This window comes from Colias philodice, chromosome 23 (assembly GCF_061535455.1).
Source record: "Colias philodice isolate Cphi_HAF_F1 chromosome 23, ilColPhil1 Martin Lab GWU primary, whole genome shotgun sequence".
NCBI lineage: Eukaryota > Metazoa > Arthropoda > Insecta > Lepidoptera > Pieridae > Colias > Colias philodice.
Window position 1 is genome coordinate 3,455,603 of NC_143108.1, and position 19,890 is coordinate 3,475,492.

The window sequence follows — 19,890 nt, forward strand, 5'->3', positions numbered from 1 at the left end:
TACTAAGAGATATAATACCGTTTAGTATCCCGTCTCTATCTAGACATACTATCTATCTTTTTAACCACTAACCGACCGGTTTATAAGTATGACTCGATTTTGACATATGCTTTTATCTTATCTATACTAATATTATAAAGAGGAAAGGTTTGTATGTATGTATGTATGGTTTTCACGCATAAACTACTGGACCGATTTTGATGAAATTTGGCACAGATAATCTTTAGACCCTGAGAAAGAACATAGGCTACCTTTTATTGCGAAATATGTACCACGGGCGAAGCCGGGGCGGACCGCTAGTTACATATAAATAGGAGAGAAAATATTGTAAATAATTTATTTACGCTGTATTGAAATAACTAAGTTGATCCTATCATTAAAGCTAGTGTTAGTTAGTGTAGTAGGTATTTTTATTAGGTATATGTATATATTATTTACTTTTAGTTAAGTTTGTTCTCAGTTGCTTTAAGCTGTCATACAATATCTTATTACAAACATAAATAAATTATCTATACAGAAAATATCACAGATTAAAAAAGCATGCTAACAAAAGCAGATAATAAAATAAACAATGCAGATGTTTTAACTACAATAGCACTATTGCAGTCATCTTTTGCATACGGGTCCGGATTGTAGGTAGGGTCTATAACCCTAGATCTAATTATTTCCTTATACACTAGTGCAGATTTTCTGGGTCTGCGTGTTCGGTTCACATCGTCGAAGTCAACTTCGTAGAGACCGAAACGCATTCTGTAAAAAAAGCGTTTAATTGTATAAGTTGCCAGATTTTATTTAACAAAAACTTCTTATCACCTTCTATTGTCAGAAGTAGATAAAATTAAAATGGGACTGAAAATGGCTGCCCTATTTGTCTCTCACACACTCACACAGTTAAAATCATACTATGATATCGTCAAAAAACAATTGGATAATGAGCGACGCCATTTTCAATCCCTTCTATTCCGACGTGTGATTTGACCGATGATTATAGACTGTATTAAAAGAATTGATTTTTAGTCCCAGCCGAAGTCTATGGGCGCTTTCAATTCATGCGTTTCGTGTCGGACGGCTGCGACAGAATTACAAAGAACTCGCGTTCTCGCTATGGCTAGTCCGTCTTCTCCAATTGGTATCTTGTTTTTCTATTTCAGATTTTACATAAGTCATGTAACTCATTAAAGCTATTAATTGACATTCGAAAATAAATATAAAATCTCTCTTCATCTAGAAGCAGCTCAGGGATAAGAATACTAAATTCTCCCATATCATCTCGTTTCGTGTTGATAGGGTGTACCCAACATTTTCTACTTTTTTTTGACTCCTCTAGACTCCACAAAAGCAAGGCTTCATCTTCGGAAGATGAACTTTCGAGAGACATGTTTCACGAAATAGAACGCAAATGTCTTGAACGGCTCCTGTGTGCGCTAGAACGCAGAACGCAGAACTGACGAACGCAGAACGCGGAACGCAGAACGCTGTATGTCTGCGCGTAGCCTTAAGCATACATAGGGACATAGGGACAGAGAAAGCGACTTTGTTTTATACTATGTAGTGATGGTATTATTATAATTTGATTTAAATGGTATACATGTGAATTGTATAATACTTAATGACCATACAGATATAGATATTTTATAGATTGGTCTGTAGGTAATTTTCATTAAGGCAAATTGCAAATCACGTCGAAATCAGGGATTAATTAGATAGCCATAACAATCAATTATATGAAGAGAACAAAATAACAAAAATATATATTCTGATTTGAGCTTAATAAGATTAAAACATTGGGTGATTTTAATTATTTTTAAATATTACCTATGATAATGCGTATATCTGATTAAGAAAAATAATAAATACTTTTTCATGTTAATTACAAATAATCTTTTCAAATAATATGTATTTCCGATTGATAGTAGATTCTATGAATTTCTATTTTTAAGTGCAAATGCCGTCTATCATCAATCATTATATTGTTATCAAACTCAAAAACGGCTTGACCGATTTTCATGAAATTTTGATGAAATGAAATCTGCATGACGTTACGTTAAATTGTATGCAGCGCCCTCTAGGGAACTTAAACTAAGAATTAAAAAAAAGACGGGTTGCACTCCGGGAGTGCCGGCAGAAGTGAAAACTTGATTATTAACGTTCAGCATGTTTGATATTTTGGAATGGTATCCGTCACGCATGGAATATAAAAGCTAAAAAAAAAGTCCGTCTTACGCTTTTTCGATCAGGCCACGTGTCCTGACGCGAGTTTAAGATTTTATACCCAACGCCGCTAAAGAAGTTTTCACTTCAAAAAAGTTGTGTGGAGCTTCCTTATCATATGTAAAATATGTAAACACCTTAAACATGAATTTACATAACTCCAAAGCAAGTTAAATAAATATAGTTTAAAAAATAAATCCCGACTAAAGAGTATCTATTTTATCGAATGACATACAATCTTGGGTTAACTTGTGGGTTAACCAGTTTCTATATAAATTACTAGCTGTTGCCCGCAGCTTCACCTGCGTGGAAACCATAAATTTTCATGGTAAAAACGGGGTAAAATTTATGAAAATTCTTTCGTAGCGGATGCCTACGTCCTAAGTATGGTCCCATACATAACATCTACCTACATGCCCAGCCCGATCCGTTCAGTGGTTTGGGCTGTGCGTTGATAGATCACTATGTCAGTCTGCCACCTTTGAGTTTTATACATTACTCAAGTAAACCTACCGATACACTGTATCTACCGAATAAATGACTTACTTAAAATATAAATTTCAACTTACGTGAACCCAGCATTCCATTCAAAATTGTCCATCAGACTCCAAGCGCAATATCCTCTGATATCCACGCCCGCGTCTATAGCATCTAACAAGGAATTAATATATCCTCTTAGATACGTGACTCTCTTCTCATCTACTAGACCAGTTGTCCCGTAACCAAAACCATTCTCTGTTATGTAAATTGTTAAATCGTTGTATCTCTCTTTCAAGTGCACTAGGAGTTTGTATAGTCCGGGAGGGTATGACTGGAAGAATTATAATGCTATTAAGGTGACTAATATTAAGAGGAAAGATTTGATTAAGCTTCCTACTTCAAAAACCACTGTTTCTAAACATTTTGATTTTTGCATTAAGCCTGCATACAGTCCTGGGTGCCATAGGCTATTTTTTAAATAATTTATCATAAATACTTATAAAGAGGAGATTTGATTGTTTGTTTGTATCGAATTAATTCAAAAACTATTGAACCGATTTAAATAATTCTTTTACCAGCAGAATTCTACGTTATTCCTTAATGACGTAGGCTACATACAATTTTGTTTAATTTAATAAGCTTGAGATAATTTGAATTTTCATAGGTCATTAACAATATATAGGCCGATTAAGAAGAGCTGGAACGTCAACACATTTACAGTTTACACATTGCACATGTGTAGTGTCTGTGAAGACGCGCATGGCGTGACGTCATACTGCATACGCACCATGAAAAGTCTCTCTCGCGCGCAGACTATAAGCTTATGAGGGTGAAGGGGACAATTATTGTTTTTATTTTGCAACTATATTCGACGAGTCTATACTACGTGGCACGCGAATTAGAATTTTTTTTACTTTCCCTATGTTAAATTATGTAATAATTTTAATAAGTTTTGGGAGCAAAATGTAAACGCCGTAAGTTAAAATTTTCATACATAGCTGAACATTACAGCTTTTATTGTAATGTAGCCTTATCTCTTACTTGCTAGGGTTTCGCTTTTCTTGATTCTTGGGAGTGGGCGCACGTGTTATTTGTATTGTTTTATCGTTACTTTGAATTTGACATGAAATTTAATTATTATTTGATAATTTAATGATTATTAATACTTTTATTATTTTACAATTGATTATGACAATAAATAATTAAGTTAATGAATTGAGTTACTTTTAAATTATAAGTTTACATATAAATTATGAGTGTTTTCATAATTATGTTTGTACCTATATATTTATCTACAACGCACCCATTTTACAATTCAAGTCTACACTTATACTAGAATCGCATTTATTTTTGAACATACTGTATAGTAAAATTACATAAGTGTGAGTACCTACTGTGAACATGCCAGCTTTCCTTAACAATAATAAGAATAACAATAATAACTGTCTTCCAGTGAAAGTCTTATTATAATTCTAATCGTTATTACATCTAATCTGAATTCAGCAGTATTACAAGATTATGCTACTTTTATATAATCGAACCGGTTTGGACTAACACTCGATTAACGTAGCTACGATAGTATTAAAAAGAAACAAGTTTCAAAAGCAATTGGTTATAATAGATAATATACGATTATAGTTTATCATTTGTTTTGCTGCGAATTACAAAACAATCGACGCAGATATTATTTTTATGCTTATCTATTTTCTACTTTACATTTAAAAAATCCTACTAAAATTTGTATCATTATAAATAATGGAAACCAAAAGACCATGAGGCGGGATTCGAACCCGCTACTTCGACCTACCATTTATAGAAGAAATCCGATTGCTGTATGTAACGATAGATTTTTTTTTCTATTCTCTCAGATTTTTCAAAAATATATTAATTGCATTTATTGCTATAAGACTAAAACTTAAAACTGACAAAATAACACGCAAAATATTCACTTACAAAAAGCCAGCTGCCTCCTTGCATCCAAGAGGGGTCAGGATACGTGCCAACGAAAGCATCATCTCGATGGGAAGGAATTTGGAAAGTTCCCTTAAGAGAATCATTCCTATACACATATTTACTCGTATAATGGTTCAAAGCAAGGAAATCTGCAGTTCCCCTAATATAGTCGATTTGTTCTTGCGTGAATGGGCGGAGACGAGATTCTGAAAGCCCTTGGTTCGCACTAGCCTGGGCAACTCTATCAATCAGTCGTTGAGGATAATTGCCGGTTGCTGAGAAAATTGGATCCATGTATTGGCCGACCTGAAACGATATTTATATATAAAGTAAAGACGAATATTACTAAATGAGCTCTCTTAACTATTTGCGACGTTGGACGAGTAGAGGCAATCATGAATTAATGAATGAAAATTCTTTATTGTTTAAAAAATACAGAAACAAAAGCACACAACACATATAAAACAAGCAAAAGGCGGCCTTATCGCTAGATAGCGATCTCTACCAGGCAACCCTTAAAGTATAGAAAATAAACAAAAATATCATGACAGTGTAGAGGGCCTAAATGTCTGAGGTCGGCAGTCGTTGTATATATGTTTTTTTGTGTTTATTTATAATCGCCGTAATGGTGGCAAACATCGACGATTTGTTGGCCCAAAGCTGTCCATTGTGACGAGGGTTGTCTGAGAGTTTTCTTATTTTGATCATCAGCAAAATATTGTTGCAGTAAAATTGTGATTTATTATACTTACATAGAAAGCCCTGTAATCTTCCATAGCCTCATAGCTGGATTGAGAATCATCACTTGGCATGGAATGATCCGAAACGATAGCTATAGAAATTTGACCACCTTGAGATGCAAACTCGTTCTTATAAATATGGTACGCCCTTGCATGAGCCAAAAGAATATGACGACCACATTCATAAAACGCGATGCCTGGCGACATTATCTTTGGCGCATGGAGCCCTTGACTATACCCGTGATTGCAATGAATATACGGTTCATTTATAGTCAACCAATGCTTCACTCTGTCTCCAAAATTACGGTACAACACTCGAGCGTAATCTCCAAACCAATCGACGATATCTTCAGTCAGCCAACCGCCCTGTTCGTTCAAATTTTGAGGCAGTTCCCAGTGGTAAATAGTCACAAATGGGGTGATGTCATTAGCAAGGAGTTCGTTGATCAAATTATTGTAATACGCCACTCCTTCTGGGTTAACATAGTCATGTCGACCGAAGGGCAGAATTCGGGGCCAAGAAATGGAGAATCTGTAGATGGACACGCCAAGTTCTTTGAGCATTTCAATGTCTCGTTTGTAAAAGTGGTACGAGTTGGCGGCTATATCGCCAGTTGATCTGTCTGTGATATGGTCGGGGTCTGTTCTGACGAGGTGGTCCCACATAGACCATCCTTTTCCTGTAATATTTGGTATTTGGTATAATGGTATGTGTGATTTATGTTTATGTGGTAAGAAAAAAAAATACTAGCGTAAATTAATTATAGAAATTATGAGATCAAACTCGTTCATTTAATTACTTATTTGCATTTACTACCTACTCGTAACTACTTAAAGGTTTCTCAAAGGAAACTTAGCTTATGAATCGTAACTTTATAGCATAAACGATAAGAATTATGTTTTTCTATCACATACATAAAGAAAGTATTTCATTTACTCTACTCTCATAAAAATTGAAAATTTATGAATTGAACAATTACCTCCTTCATTCCAAGCTCCTTCTATTTGATATGAAGATGTAGCAGCTCCAAACAGGAAATTTGCTGGAAATCTTCTCAAGTTTCTTTGCGTATTATTCCGGAATTCCTCATTAATCAAACTGACTGCTGTGATGCCATATATTATACTGAAATTAGATACATAATAAGACAAGTAAACAAATTAGAAAAAGCTGTATAAGAATAAAAAAAGCTAAATTATGTTCTTTCTGGTGCTGATGAAATAATTAAAGAAATTGCTTAGACACTATTTAACACTAGTGCTGTCGAAAAATTATTTAATAATGTAAACATGTAAGAAATAAAAGTTATAAACTTATAAATGTATTTTTGAATAACTAAAAATATGGATCAATAATTAACAGTGATGCAGTTTATGATGAAAGAACAATTAATTAAACGTTAATTTAAAATCAAATTTCACTGAACATAATATGCAAAATTGTTTTTTCGACGTTCCTAAATAATGATGTAATAAAAAAATTGACATACCTTAATAGCACAATTACTTCTTTGAGCGCAAGCATTTTGTGCTAAATTTTCTGTGCTCAAAAATCAAATGTATCCCAAAATCGGAAAATGAGATATATATTAGGATTCTTTATCTTTGAACCATCATGATAAAAATTACTGGAATTGTTATCTATTTACCAAAAAAAGGCTAATTATAAAATATATTCCGCATCATTGGAGATAATAATGATAATGAAGATCGAAGAATAATGTATGTACGCACAACTTCTACATTGCGTAAATAAGTGTTTTCTACATTACAGCAATAATTTTAACCAAATTGACAAACTATGTACTGCTGAAATCTCCTGAAAAATTAAAGGTAGGTACCTACAGTGGACCAATATTTAGGTTATATAAACTACTAGATTTCCGCCCGCGGCTTCGCCCGCGTTTTCAAAGGAAAACCCGCATAGTTCCCGTTCCCGTGGGATTTCCGGGATAAAACCTATCCTATGTGTTAATCCAAGTTACCCTCTATATGTGTGCTAAATTTCATTGTAATCGGTTCAGTAGTTTTTACGTGAAAGAGTAACAAACATCCATACATCCATACAAACGTATTACTTGTTGAAAATTCTTAAATAAATAAAAAAATTGAGTTACATCTGGTATAATTAATTGGTACTCATACAAAGAGATTTTAACCCGATTTTTTTACAGGGAGACTAAAATCTCCGTTTGGCAGACAGAAAACTAATCGTCTATTAAGGTGATAAGTGAAAAACCCACAAGGACTATATCTAAGTGAAACAAAACAAATGTATATTCTACACCCTACTAGCATAGTATAAAAAGAAAATTATGCTATTTTCGAACAAAAGTACCTACATCAGGCCAAGCGCTCTGTATGCACGTTCATGTAAGTATACGTAGGTACGCACGCACACAACGCGGCTCGGTTACTACTCTGGCACCGTTGAGCGGTCAGTGTTTGTTTATAAAATTATTTAAAAGATCAATGTGACAAGTGACAACCCTGCGCCTCGCGAGTTTAGCTACCGTGCGCTCCTAAATGCCGAGAGTTGGACTACTGCTCTCTTTATATGTACTATGCTACTTACACGGATAAGCAAGAGGTTTTATTAGGACTAGGGCTGGCTCTTCAGATATTTTTCTTTATCATAGTAGTCTTATTAAACTACGAATCTTTTTGTTGTTATATATTGTATGAATATTGATAGTCAATTGCAGGTTATGATAATGTTCAGTATACAAAAAATAATTGGTATTTTTTAAAGAATAGAAAAAATTCGATCACGAGGCGTGATTCGATAATAAATTTATAAAGAAGTTAAATGCCATAAAGTCAAAATATCAAATTCAAAACTATTGATGTTAAATGAACCATAAGAAGAGGAAAATAAGGGTTGGTTCTTTTTTGTTTTGAATACATTTCAATCGATTACATTGATAAAAGCAATCAGTCAATTGAAAGATATATTAATTTGATTTTGGAGAATCGTGAATGGGGACTTATCAACAAAAAAACAATTAATTATAGGGGCTTTTTACGTGAAGCGGGTATCGAAACAAAAATTAAATTTCCGATTTCAAGCATTTTTTAGTAAGTTAGTTAATTAATTAGGGATTTAAAAAAAAATATAACGATTAAAGGGTAATTGAACTCATAATTTAAAATAAAGACGCTTTCTGTCTGCCCCTATGAAAATACTTTATTCTTTAAAACTAAACTAATTATTTTGATGGCTTTTTATAAAAGATAGTTTTTCCCTAAAAGTAGGTACTCTACTAAGTGGACGAAGCTGCGCGCTGATGTAGTATATGTATAGTTGTACGCTAGTATTTCATAATACCGTTATCTATATTTATTTTAAAGAATACTGTTTTTTTAGATGCCAGCTTCACGTGAAATGCCCCTTAAATAAGATATGTATTTCCACGATTTCTTTAATCTGATATATCGTGAAGAATCCTATTTTTACACTCAAAGAGGTCCAAATAATTAAAATATTAAAACGCAATTTGATAAAGATAAACTCAGATAAATGACAAAATTCATTGATAAAATAACCTTATCTAATGTTTTACATGCTTAATTAAAATGCACTATATTTTTCTATTGTTACACATTCAATTGTTTACAATAATTATTGTGTTATATAATTCAATATAACAATTTATTACTAATGACAGTCTAATTCATGTATGAATACAATTCAAAATTGCTTCTGAAAGTAGATAAAAACATTATTTTACAACTAGATTTCCGCCCGCGGCTTCGCCCGCGTTTTCAAAGGAAAACCCGCATAGTTCCCGTTCCCGTGGGATTTCCGGGATAAAACCTATCCTATGTGTTAATCCAAGTTACCCTCTATATGTGTGCTAAATTTCATTGTAATCGGTTCAGTAGTTTTTACGTGAAAGAGTAACAAACATCCATACATCCATACTTACAAACTTTCGCCTTTATAATAGTACTAGATTTCCGCCCGCGGCTTCGCCCGCGTTTTCAAAGGAAAACCCCCATAGTTCCCGTTCCCGTGGGATTTCCGGGATAAAACCTATCCTATGTGTTAATCCAAGTTACCCTCTATAAGTGTGCTAAGTTTCATTGTAATCGGTTCAGTAGTTTTTACGTGAAAGAGTAACAAACATCCATACATCCTTACAAACTTTCGCCTTAATAATAGTATTAAGATATTAAGATTAAAAAATGTTTATATCGTTGTGTATTTTTTATCTGTTACGTCATTTATATGGCAACCCTTTTAGACTGTCAAAGTTGGAAGTTTGGCCTGTTATAAGGCATTTAAAGGCCACTAACAGACTGACAAAATGACTGACTGACTGACTAATCTAGTTCGCTTTCTGGAAGTATTCCTTGCTCTCTTTAGGATTAGGTATGATTGTATCCGCCTTGCTTTCTGGGTTCCAGTTAGCGGGGCACACTGAAAGATAAAGTTTAATCAAATTAAACATATAGAAAACTTAACAAACTCAAGGGAGGATTCATCTATTTTATCTTAGTTAAAATAACTGAAAATTGATGCCTACAAATAATCAAATACGCTATCAAGGATCACTATCCAATCCAACCACCACACCCTTATCCAAACCAATGACTATGCTAAGTGACGTTCAGTCAAGACGTTGAACGTTACATTTATTTATTGGTACATAATTAAATTAAACAACTTGACGAGTTTTGGTGAAACTTTTAAGTAGTCGGGAGAGAGCAAAGATCTAATTTTTGATTTGATAAAAACTGAGTATCGATGTCTGTTAAGATCAAGCTGATCAGTTACATCTGCACGTTACATGGTTAAAAACATCCACACAAGAAAAAGGAAATTGTCCCCCCGTAGTTCCGACCGTACAAAAAAAATAGAACATAATTGTAAATGTAATTTTATGTAGAATATTTTCCTAGAAATAACTGTGAAGCTATATATGTATATATGTGCAGATTTTAGAATTAAGAGCAAAAATAAGGGTCCTTTGACCCTCCCCTCTCTTGAGGCCTTTCGATATTATGATCTTCTGCACATGTCAAGGAATAACTGTAGTGATTTTTAAAACTACACGAATCATTTCCGCTAATGGCCCATTTTCGGCTTAATTTTCTCGGGCTAATACCTAACATACCGTAGATAAATAAATTAACAACAGTTATGAAATAAAATTGTTTTATTGATGTTATCTTCATATTGTTATAATAATTGCGCAAAATGCAAAATATTAGCATAATATGATATCTTAAATCAATGACACGTCACACGTTAATAATAATATTATGTTTACGCTATACACAAATTATAAATAACTTATTACCGACTTGAATAATATTTTGTATACAAGGGTTAATAATATCGACACAAAATAAATAATAATATCTATACAATAAACACCATAATCATAGTATATAGAGAAAAGCAAGTTAACTTCGAACAAAGGTGCATCGTGCTGTTTGTATGTAGGCGCAACGCTGCGTACGTTTGTGCGTACGCGGAGCGGAACGTCGGGAGTTGGCCTACTTCTCTCTTTATACTATGCTATTATACAAATGTGACTTCCATAATTCTATAAATATTTTAGATATGTTATACAGAGCTACAGAGAGATAACATTTATTGTCGAGCCAATTTAATAGGCAACATTTGACGTCTATCAATTTTATCTTCGAAGAGAGGTAACCTGCTTAAAAACATCGATTAAAGTGAATTAATCGATACGGATTTGAAACATTTGTAAATCGAATTTATTAATTTATGATGATTTTTGTTCACAAGTAATCAATGCATTCGATTCTAGATGTCAGATCTCGATTTTTAGAGTAACATCTCTGGTATTTAAAAAGAAAAAAGGTTTATTGACACAAAATTGTAGCGACGTCAGTTCTTCAATTCAGAAATTGTTTATTATGTTTAGAATGGTTCATCAGTAAAATGAAATCTTAAAATTACTTGTATCGGTCATTATTATTATAAATATGTAATCGTTATTGAAAAAAGTTAAGCAAATGTGCAGATCTAACAGAAAGAAATATCATGTTATTCTATGTTGTCGTTACTAGGTTACGTTGTAGAATTTTGTTGAACTGTCAAATGTTGCCTATTAAAATGGCTCTACTATATAAAATATAATCTTCACGTATTCTTTTGAATATTTTAACTAAGAGATATATGTAATACCGTTTAGTCCTGTCCTATCTAGACATATTAATATCTTTTTAACTCGCTTTTATTAATGTACTAGAGGTCCGCCCCGGCTTCGCCCGTGGTACATATTTCGCAATAAAACGCCTATATCCTTTCTCGGGCATCAAAATATCTCCATACCAAATTTCATGCAAATTGGTTCAGTAGTTTAGGCGTGATTGAGTAACAGACAGACAGACAGAGTTACTTTCGCATTTATAATATTAGTATGGATGTTTGTATATTGTAACCAACTCCTTTAGACTCGATTTTGACACACGCCCGAGGCCTTTGGCTTCGCCCGTGGTACATATTTCGCAATAAAAGGTAGCCTATGTCCTTTCTCGGGTATCAAAATATCTCCATACCAAATTTCATGCAAATTGGTTCAGTAGTTTAGGCGTGATTGAGTAACAGACAGACAGACAGAGTTACTTTCACATTTATAATATGTATTAGTATGGATAAATAGGAGAGAAAATATTGTAAATTATTTCTTTAGGTATACTCTGTATTGACATAATTAAGTTGATCCTATCATTAAAGCTAGTGTTAGTTAGTAGAGTATTATTATATTTATTATTTACATTTAGTTAAGTTTGTTCTTAGTAGCTTTAAGCTGTCATACAATATCTTATTACAGTAACATAAATAAATTATCTATACAGAAAATATCACAGATTAAAAAATCATACTAACAAAAGCAGATAATAAAATAAACAATGCAGATGTTTTAACTACAATAGCACTATTGGAGTCATCTTTTGCATACGGGTCCGGATTGAAGGTAGGGTCTATAACCCTAGATCTAATTATTTCCTTATACACTAGTGCTGATTTTCTGGGTCTGCGTGTTCGGTTCACATCGTCGAAGTCAACTTCGTAGAGACCAAAGCGCATTCTGTAAAAAAAGCATTTAATTGTATAAGTTGGTAGATAATAATTATTTTTAACCATAACTATCACCTTCCTATTGTTAGAAGTAGAGAAAATTTAAATAAGATACACGGTAAGTACAAATTTTCAAATAAATAAACCTAGGAAACCTAGTAGTAACTGGTAGATTAGACAATAGCGAGAAAATAGGTCCTATGTTTCCACTTTTAGCGATGGGGAATCGTTTTATGATTATTAAAAAAAAGTGGCATGGAAATACTTTAGATCGTTAGATATTGATATTTTGCATGCTCTAGGACTTTGCTGAAACAAAATCGTCGATTTCGTGGCTATGCAGAATGGGTCAAAAGTTAAAGTAATATTATTCGAGCACGTCAGATTTAGATATGGGGGTGTTAATTACAATATTAGAGGTCCCAATGTTGCTAATCTGACAATTTGAGTGCAACCTTAAGAAATGATGGAATTTTTTAATTTTCCGGCGCGGGCCGGTCCTTGAGCGCACCCATCAATATTAACTGCTCATACTGGCTGGAGGTGTGATTTTACCTATGAGTATAGACTCTATTATCTCTAAAAGAATTGTTTCTTAGTTCTAGCCGAAGTGTATGGGCGCTTTCAATTTATGCGTTTCGTGTCGGACGGCTGCGGTGCCGCAGCGGTGCGTTTTTTATGAAAACATAGGATCGTCCGTTGTTTAGTGTATAAAAGCGACCTATGCTTTTATAATATATGTATATATATGTATAAATGGTATTATTATAATTTTATCTAAATAGTATAAATGTGAAGTGACCAAACAGATGTAACTACGTATTTTAATCAAATTCACATAGATTGGTCTGTAGGTAATTTTCATAAAGCCAAATTGCAAATCACGTCGAAATCAGGGATTAATTAGATAGATTATATGAAGAGAACAAAATAACAAAAATATATATTCTGATTAGAGCTTAATAAGATTATTTTAATTATTTTTAAATATTACCTATAATAATGCGTATAGCTGATTAAGAAAAATAATAATACTTTTTCATGTTAATTATAAATAATCTTTTCAAATAATCTGTATTTCCGATTGATAGTAGATTCTATGAATTTCTATTTTTAAGTGCAAATGCCGTCTATCGTCAATCATCATATTGTCACAGTATTGTTATCAAACTCAAAAACGGCTTGACCGATTTTTATGAAATTTTGATGAAATGAAATCTGCATGACGTTACGTTAAATTGATACAGCGCCCTCTAGGGAACTTAAACTAAGAATTAAAAAAAAAACGTTGTGTGGAGCTTATCATATGTCAAATATGTAAACACCTTAAACATATATGAATTTACATGACTCCAAAGCAAGTTAAAGAAAACTAGTTTAAATAATAATAGTTAAAAAAAACTAAAAAACACGCTTTTTATAGAAAACCGAACTAAAAATAGAAAATTTTATCAAATTAGTGTATTGTCATCGGTCCTCAATAAATCTACAAAGTTTGAACGAAATCTGGCCGTTTAAAGTGGGTCAAAATCGCGCCCAAAGAAGTCGGTTACAAACAAACAAACATACAGGTGAAGCTAATATAAAGCGTGTAAAAAATAAATCCCGACTAAAGAGTATCTATTTTATCGAGTGACATACAATCTTCGGTTAACCAGTTTCTATATAAATTACTAGCTGTTGCCCGCAGCTTCGCCTGCGTGGAAACCATAAATTTTCATGGTAAAAACGTAAAAATTTATCAAAATTCTTTCGTAGCGGATGCCTACGTCCGGTCCTAAGTCCTAACATTTTACCTACATGCCCAGCCCGATCCGTTCAGTGGTTTGGGCTGTGCGTTGATAGATCACTATGTCAGTCTGTCACCTTTGAGTTTTATATATTGCTCAAGTATACCTACCGATACCACAGAATACATAATAGTAGCTAAACGCTACAGAACGGACACTCTCCGCCTCCCGCCAAAATTAAACATTTACCTCCCCCGCACGATCAGTCTAAAAATGGTCCACATTTTTCTACAAGGACGATACGCAACGAAGATTGACAACATTAATCAAATTGACTTAAAGTAATTTTATTATTTTGGATTTGTGATTATCGTTTTTCGTAGAAAATGGTTAGATATTGTGCTGTTTACGGATGTATTTCATCATAAAAACGCGAATTTTTTTTACGCTAGTCACAAATGTGCCAACCATAAAGCGTTAACACACACATTTGCAGTCTCTACAGTGTAACTGTCAAAACGATAATTTTGTATGGAGTGTCAGGGGTGTGCCGATACACTGTAGGTATCTACCGAATAAATGACTTACTTAAAATATAAATTTCAACTTACGTGAACCCAGCATTCCATTCAAAATTGTCCATCAGACTCCAAGCGCAATATCCTCTGACATCCACACCCGCATCTATAGCATCTAACAAGGAATTAATATATCCTCTTAAATACGTGACTCTCTTCTCATCTACTAGACCAGTTGTCCCGTAACCAAATCCATTTTCTGTTATGTAAATTGTTAAATCGTTGTATCTCTCTTTCAAGTGCACTAGGAGTTTGTATAGTCCGGGAGGGTATGACTGGAAGAATTATAATGCTATTAAGGTAACTAATATAAAGAGGAAAGATTTGATTAAACTACCTACTTCAAAAACTACTGTTTCTAAACATTTTGATTTTTGCATTAAGCCTGCATACAGTCCTGGGTGCCATAGGCTATTTTTTAAATAATTTATAATAAATACTTATAAAGAGGAGATTTGATTGTTTGTTTGTATCGAATTAATTCAAAAACTATTGAACCGATTTAAATAATTCTTTTACCAGCAGAATTCTACGTTATTCCTTAATGACGTAGGCCTGAAAATCTTATCATAATTCTATTCGTTATTACATCTAATCTCAATTCAGCAGTATTACAAGATTATGCCTTTTTATATAATCGAACCGGTTTGGACTAACACTCGATTAACGTAGCTACGATAGTATTAAAAAGAAACAAGTTTCAAAAGCAATTGGTCATAATAGATAATATACAATTATAGTTTATCATTTGTTTTGCTGCGAATTACAAAACAATCGACGCAGATATTATTTTTATTCTTATCTATTTTCTACTGTGCATTTTAAAAATCCCACTAAAATTTGTATCAAATGGTAACCAAAAGACCATGAGGCGGGATTCGAATCCGCTTCCTTCGACCTGTAGAAGAAATCCCATTGATGTATGTAATGATAGTTTTCTTTTTCTATTCTCTCAGTTTTTTTTTTCAAAATTTTATTAATTGCATTCCATGCTATAAGACTAAGAGTTAAAACTCTCAAAATAGCATGCAAAATTTTCACTCACAAAAAGCCAAACGTCTCCTTGCATCCAAGAGGGGTCAGGATACGTGCCAACAAAAGAATCATCTCGATGGGAAGGAACTTGGAAAGTTCCCTTAAGAGAATCATTCCTATACACATATTTACTCGTATAATGGTTCAACGCAAGGAAATCTGCAGTTCCCCTAATATAGTCGATTTGTTCTTGTGTGAATGGGCGGAGACGAGATTCTGAAAGCCCTTGGTTCGCACTAGCCTGGGCAACTCTGTCAATCAGTCGTTGAGGATAATTGCCGGTTGCTGAGAAAATTGGATCCATGTATTGGCCGACCTGAAACGATATTTATATTTTAAGTAAAGACGAATATTACTTAACGAGCTCTCTTAACTATTCAATCATGAATGAATGAATGAAAATTCTTTATTGCTTAAAAAATACAGATACAAAAGCACACAACACATATAAAACAAGCAAAAGGCGGCCTTATCGCTAGGTAGCGATCCAGGCAACCCTTAAAGTATAGGAAATAAACAAAACAAAAATCATGACAGTGTAGAGGGCCTAAATGTCTGAGGTCGGCAGTCATTGTATATGTTTTTTTTTGTGTTTATTTATAATCGCCGTAATGGTAGCAAACATCGACGATTTGTTGGGCCAAAGCTATCCATTGTGAAGAGGGTTGTCTGAGAGTTTTCTTATTTTGATCATCAGCAAAATATTGTTGCAGTAAAATTGTGATTTATTATACTTACATAGAAAGCCCTGTAATCTTCCATAGCCTCATAGCTGGACTGAGAATCATCACTTGGCATGGACATATCCGAACTGATAACTATAGAAATTTGACCACCTTGAGATGCAAACTCGTTCTTATAAATATGGTACGCCCTTGCATGAGCCAAAAGAATATGACGACCACATTCATAAAACGCGATGCCTGGCGACAGTATCTTTGGCGCATGGAGCCCTTGACTATACCCGTGATTGCAATGAATATACGGTTCATTTATAGTCAACCAATGCTTCACTCTGTCTCCAAAATTACGGTACAACACTCGAGCGTAATCTCCAAACCAATCGACGATATCTTCAGTCAGCCAACCGCCCTGTTCGTTCAAATTTTGAGGCAGTTCCCAGTGGTAAATAGTCACAAATGGGGTGATGTCATTAGCAAGGAGTTCGTTGATCAAATTATTGTAATACGCCACTCCTTCTGGGTTAACATAGTCATGTCGACCGAAGGGCAGAATTCGGGGCCAAGAAATGGAGAATCTGTAGATGGACACGCCAAGTTCTTTGAGCATTTCAATGTCTCGTTTGTAAAAGTGGTACGAGTTGGCGGCTATATCGCCAGTTGATCTGTCATCGATATGGTCGGGGTCTGTTCTGACGAGGTGGTCCCACATAGACCATCCTTTACCTGTAATATTTGGTATTTGGTATAATGGTACGTGTGATTTATGTTTAAGTGGTAAGAAAAAAAAAATACTAGCATAAATTAATTATAGAAATTACTAGCTTCGGCCCGCGGCTTCGCCCGCGTGGTGTTTTGATAAAAGGTAGCCTGTAGGATGTTCTTTTTCAGGATCTAAAGATTGTCTGTGCCAAATTTCATTAAAATCGGTTGAGAGGTTTAAGCGGGAAAGCGTAACAGACAGACAGACAGAGTTACTTTCGCATTTATAATATTAGTAGGGAAGTAGGCATAAGATCAAATTCAGACCTTGCCACAAAAAATAAACAGTAGTTACTTACATAATAATTACTGATTTGCATTTCCTAAATTATTCTCGTAACTACTAAGGGTTCTCAAAGGAAACTTAGCTTATGAATCGTAATTTTATAGCATAAACGATAAGAATTGTGTTTTTTTAACACATACTTAAAAAAAAACATTTCATTTACTCATAAAAATTAAAATATTCTGTTCTGATTTAATAACATCAACATATTAAAAATTTATGAATTGAAACAATAATTACCTCCTTCATTCCAAGCTCCTTCTATTTGATATGAAGATGAAGAAGCTCCAAACAGGAAATTTGCTGGAAATCTTCTCAAGTTTCTTTGCGTATTATTCCGGGATTCCTCATTATTCAAACTGACTGCTGTGATGCCATATATTATACTGAAATTAGATACATAATATGACAAGTAAACAAATCAGAAAAAGGCGTATAAGAATGAAAAAGCTAAATTATGTTCTTTCTGGTGCTGATGAAATAATTAAAGAAATTGCTTAGACACTATTTAACACTAGTGCTGTCGAAAAATTATTTAATAATGTAAACATGTAAGAAATAAAAGTTATAAACTTATAAATGTATTTTTGAATAACTAAAAATATGGATCAATACCTAATTATATAACAGTGATGCAGTTTATAATGAAAGAACAATTAATTAAACGTTAATTTAAAATCAAATTTCACTGAACATAATATGCAAAATTGTTTTCTCGACGTTCCTAAAATAATGATGTAATAAAAACATTCACGTACCTTAATAGCACAATTACTTCTTTGAGCGCAAGCATTTTGTGCTAAATTTTCTGTGCTCAAAAATCAAATGTATCCCAAAATCGGAAAATGAGAAATATATTAGGATTCTTTATCTTTGAACCATCATGATTAAGATTACTGGAATTGTTATCGAGTTACCAAAAACGGCTAATTATAAAATATTCCGCATCATTGGAGATAATAATGATAATAAAGATTGACTTCTTCAATATATAGGGTAAGTAATTAATTTTGTATGTACGCACAACCGCTACATTGCGTAAATAAGTGTTTACCTACTACATAACAGTTATAATTTTAACCAAATTGACAAACTATGTAATGCTGAAATCTCCTAAAAATTTAAAGGTAGCTACAGTGGACTGGTACGTATTACTTTCATGTAAGTACGTAGGTGCGCACACAATGCGGCTCGGTTCCTACTCTGGCACCGTTCTCGTGAGGGCCGCGCCATTGCTGTGAGCGGTCGGTGTTTGTTTATACAATTATTTAAAATATCAATGTGACAAGTGACAACCCTGCGCCTCGCGAGTTTAGCTACCGTGCTCTCCTAAATGCCGAGAGTTGGACTACTGCTCTCTTTATAGTATGTACTATGCTACTAACACGGACAAGCAAGAGGTTTTATTAGGACTAGGGCTGGCTCTTCAGATATTTTATAGATCTATATCATAGTAGTCTTATTAAACTACGAATCTTTTTGTTGTAATATATATTGTATTAATGTGTATTGATAGTCAATTGTAGGTTATGATAATGTTCAGTAGGTATAAAAAAATAATTTGGATTTTTTAAAGAATAAAAAAAATTCGATTACGAGGCGTGATTCGATAATAAATTTATAAAGAAGTTAAATGCCATAAAGTCAAAATATCAAATTCAAAACTATTGATGTTAAATGAACCATAAGAAGAGGAAAATAAGGGTTGGTTCTTTTTTGTTTTGAATACATTTCAATCGATTACATTGATAAAAGCAATCAGTCAATTGAAAGATATATTAATTTGATTTTGGAGAATCGTGAATGGCGACTTATCAACAAAAAAAAAACAATTAATTATAGGGGCTTTTTACGTGAAGCGAGTATCGAAACAAAAATTAAATTTCCGATTTCAAGCATTTTTTAGTAAGTTAGTTAATTAATTAGGGATTTAAAAAAAAATATAACGATTAAAGGGTAATTGAACTCATAATTTAAAATAAAGACGCTTTCTGTCTGCCCCTATGAAATTACTTTAATCTTTAAAACTAAACTAATTATTTTGATGGCTTTTTATAAAAGATAGTTTTTCCCTAAAAGTAGGTACTCTACTAAGTGGACGAAGCTGCGCGCTGATGTAGTATATGTATAGTTGTACGCTAGTATTTCATAATACCGTTATCTATATTTATTTTAAAGAATACTGTTTTTTTAGATGCCCGCTTCACGTGAAATTCCCCTTAAATAAGAAATGTATTTCCACGATTTCTTTAATCTGATATATCGTGAAGAATCCTATTTTTACACTCAAAGAGGTCCAAATAATTAAAATATTAAAACGCAATTTGATAATGACAAAATTCATTGATAAAATAACCTTATCTAATGTTTTA

The 19,890-nt window shown here is 33.2% G+C and overlaps 2 protein-coding genes across 2 annotated transcripts; both read right to left on the reverse strand.

The window, feature by feature from the left end:
• Positions 1–418: 418 nt before the first annotated feature.
• Positions 419–6,586, reverse strand: LOC149477967 (myrosinase 1-like). Its single transcript, XM_089709983.1, has 5 exons — positions 6,365–6,586; positions 5,397–6,064; positions 4,645–4,950; positions 2,781–3,022; positions 419–750 (listed from the first exon to the last, which is right to left on the reverse strand). Exons 2-5 carry the CDS (start codon positions 6,048–6,050, stop codon positions 531–533), a joined length of 1,422 nt encoding a protein of 473 aa, XP_089566109.1. The 5' UTR covers positions 6,051–6,064; positions 6,365–6,586; the 3' UTR covers positions 419–530.
• A 5,282-nt stretch (positions 6,587–11,868) lies between these two features.
• LOC149477968 (myrosinase 1-like) lies at positions 11,869–18,311 on the reverse strand. The gene is made up of 6 exons (XM_089709634.1): positions 18,277–18,311; positions 17,759–17,904; positions 16,529–17,196; positions 15,801–16,106; positions 14,789–15,030; positions 11,869–12,457 (listed from the first exon to the last, which is right to left on the reverse strand). Exons 1-6 carry the CDS (start codon positions 18,309–18,311, stop codon positions 12,238–12,240), a joined length of 1,617 nt encoding a protein of 538 aa, XP_089565760.1. The 3' UTR covers positions 11,869–12,237.
• Positions 18,312–19,890: the final 1,579 nt, after the last annotated feature.

Coding starts and splice junctions, on each gene's coding strand:
- LOC149477967 (XM_089709983.1), bottom strand. CDS start 6,050: ATGTGGGACCACCTCGTCAGAACAGACCCCGACCATATCACAGACAGA. Junction 3,023..4,644: donor AAGGAGGCAGCTGGCTTTTT/GTAAGTGAATAT, acceptor TAATTCTTCCAG/TCATACCCTCCCGGACTATA. Junction 751..2,780: donor GAATGGAATGCTGGGTTCAC/GTAAGTTGAAAT, acceptor CTTTTTTTACAG/AATGCGTTTCGGTCTCTACG.
- LOC149477968 (XM_089709634.1), bottom strand. CDS start 18,311: ATGCTTGCGCTCAAAGAAGTAATTGTGCTATTAAG. Junction 17,905..18,276: donor GAAGTAATTGTGCTATTAAG/GTACGTGAATGT, acceptor ATCTAATTTCAG/TATAATATATGGCATCACAG. Junction 12,458..14,788: donor GAATGGAATGCTGGGTTCAC/GTAAGTTGAAAT, acceptor CTTTTTTTACAG/AATGCGCTTTGGTCTCTACG.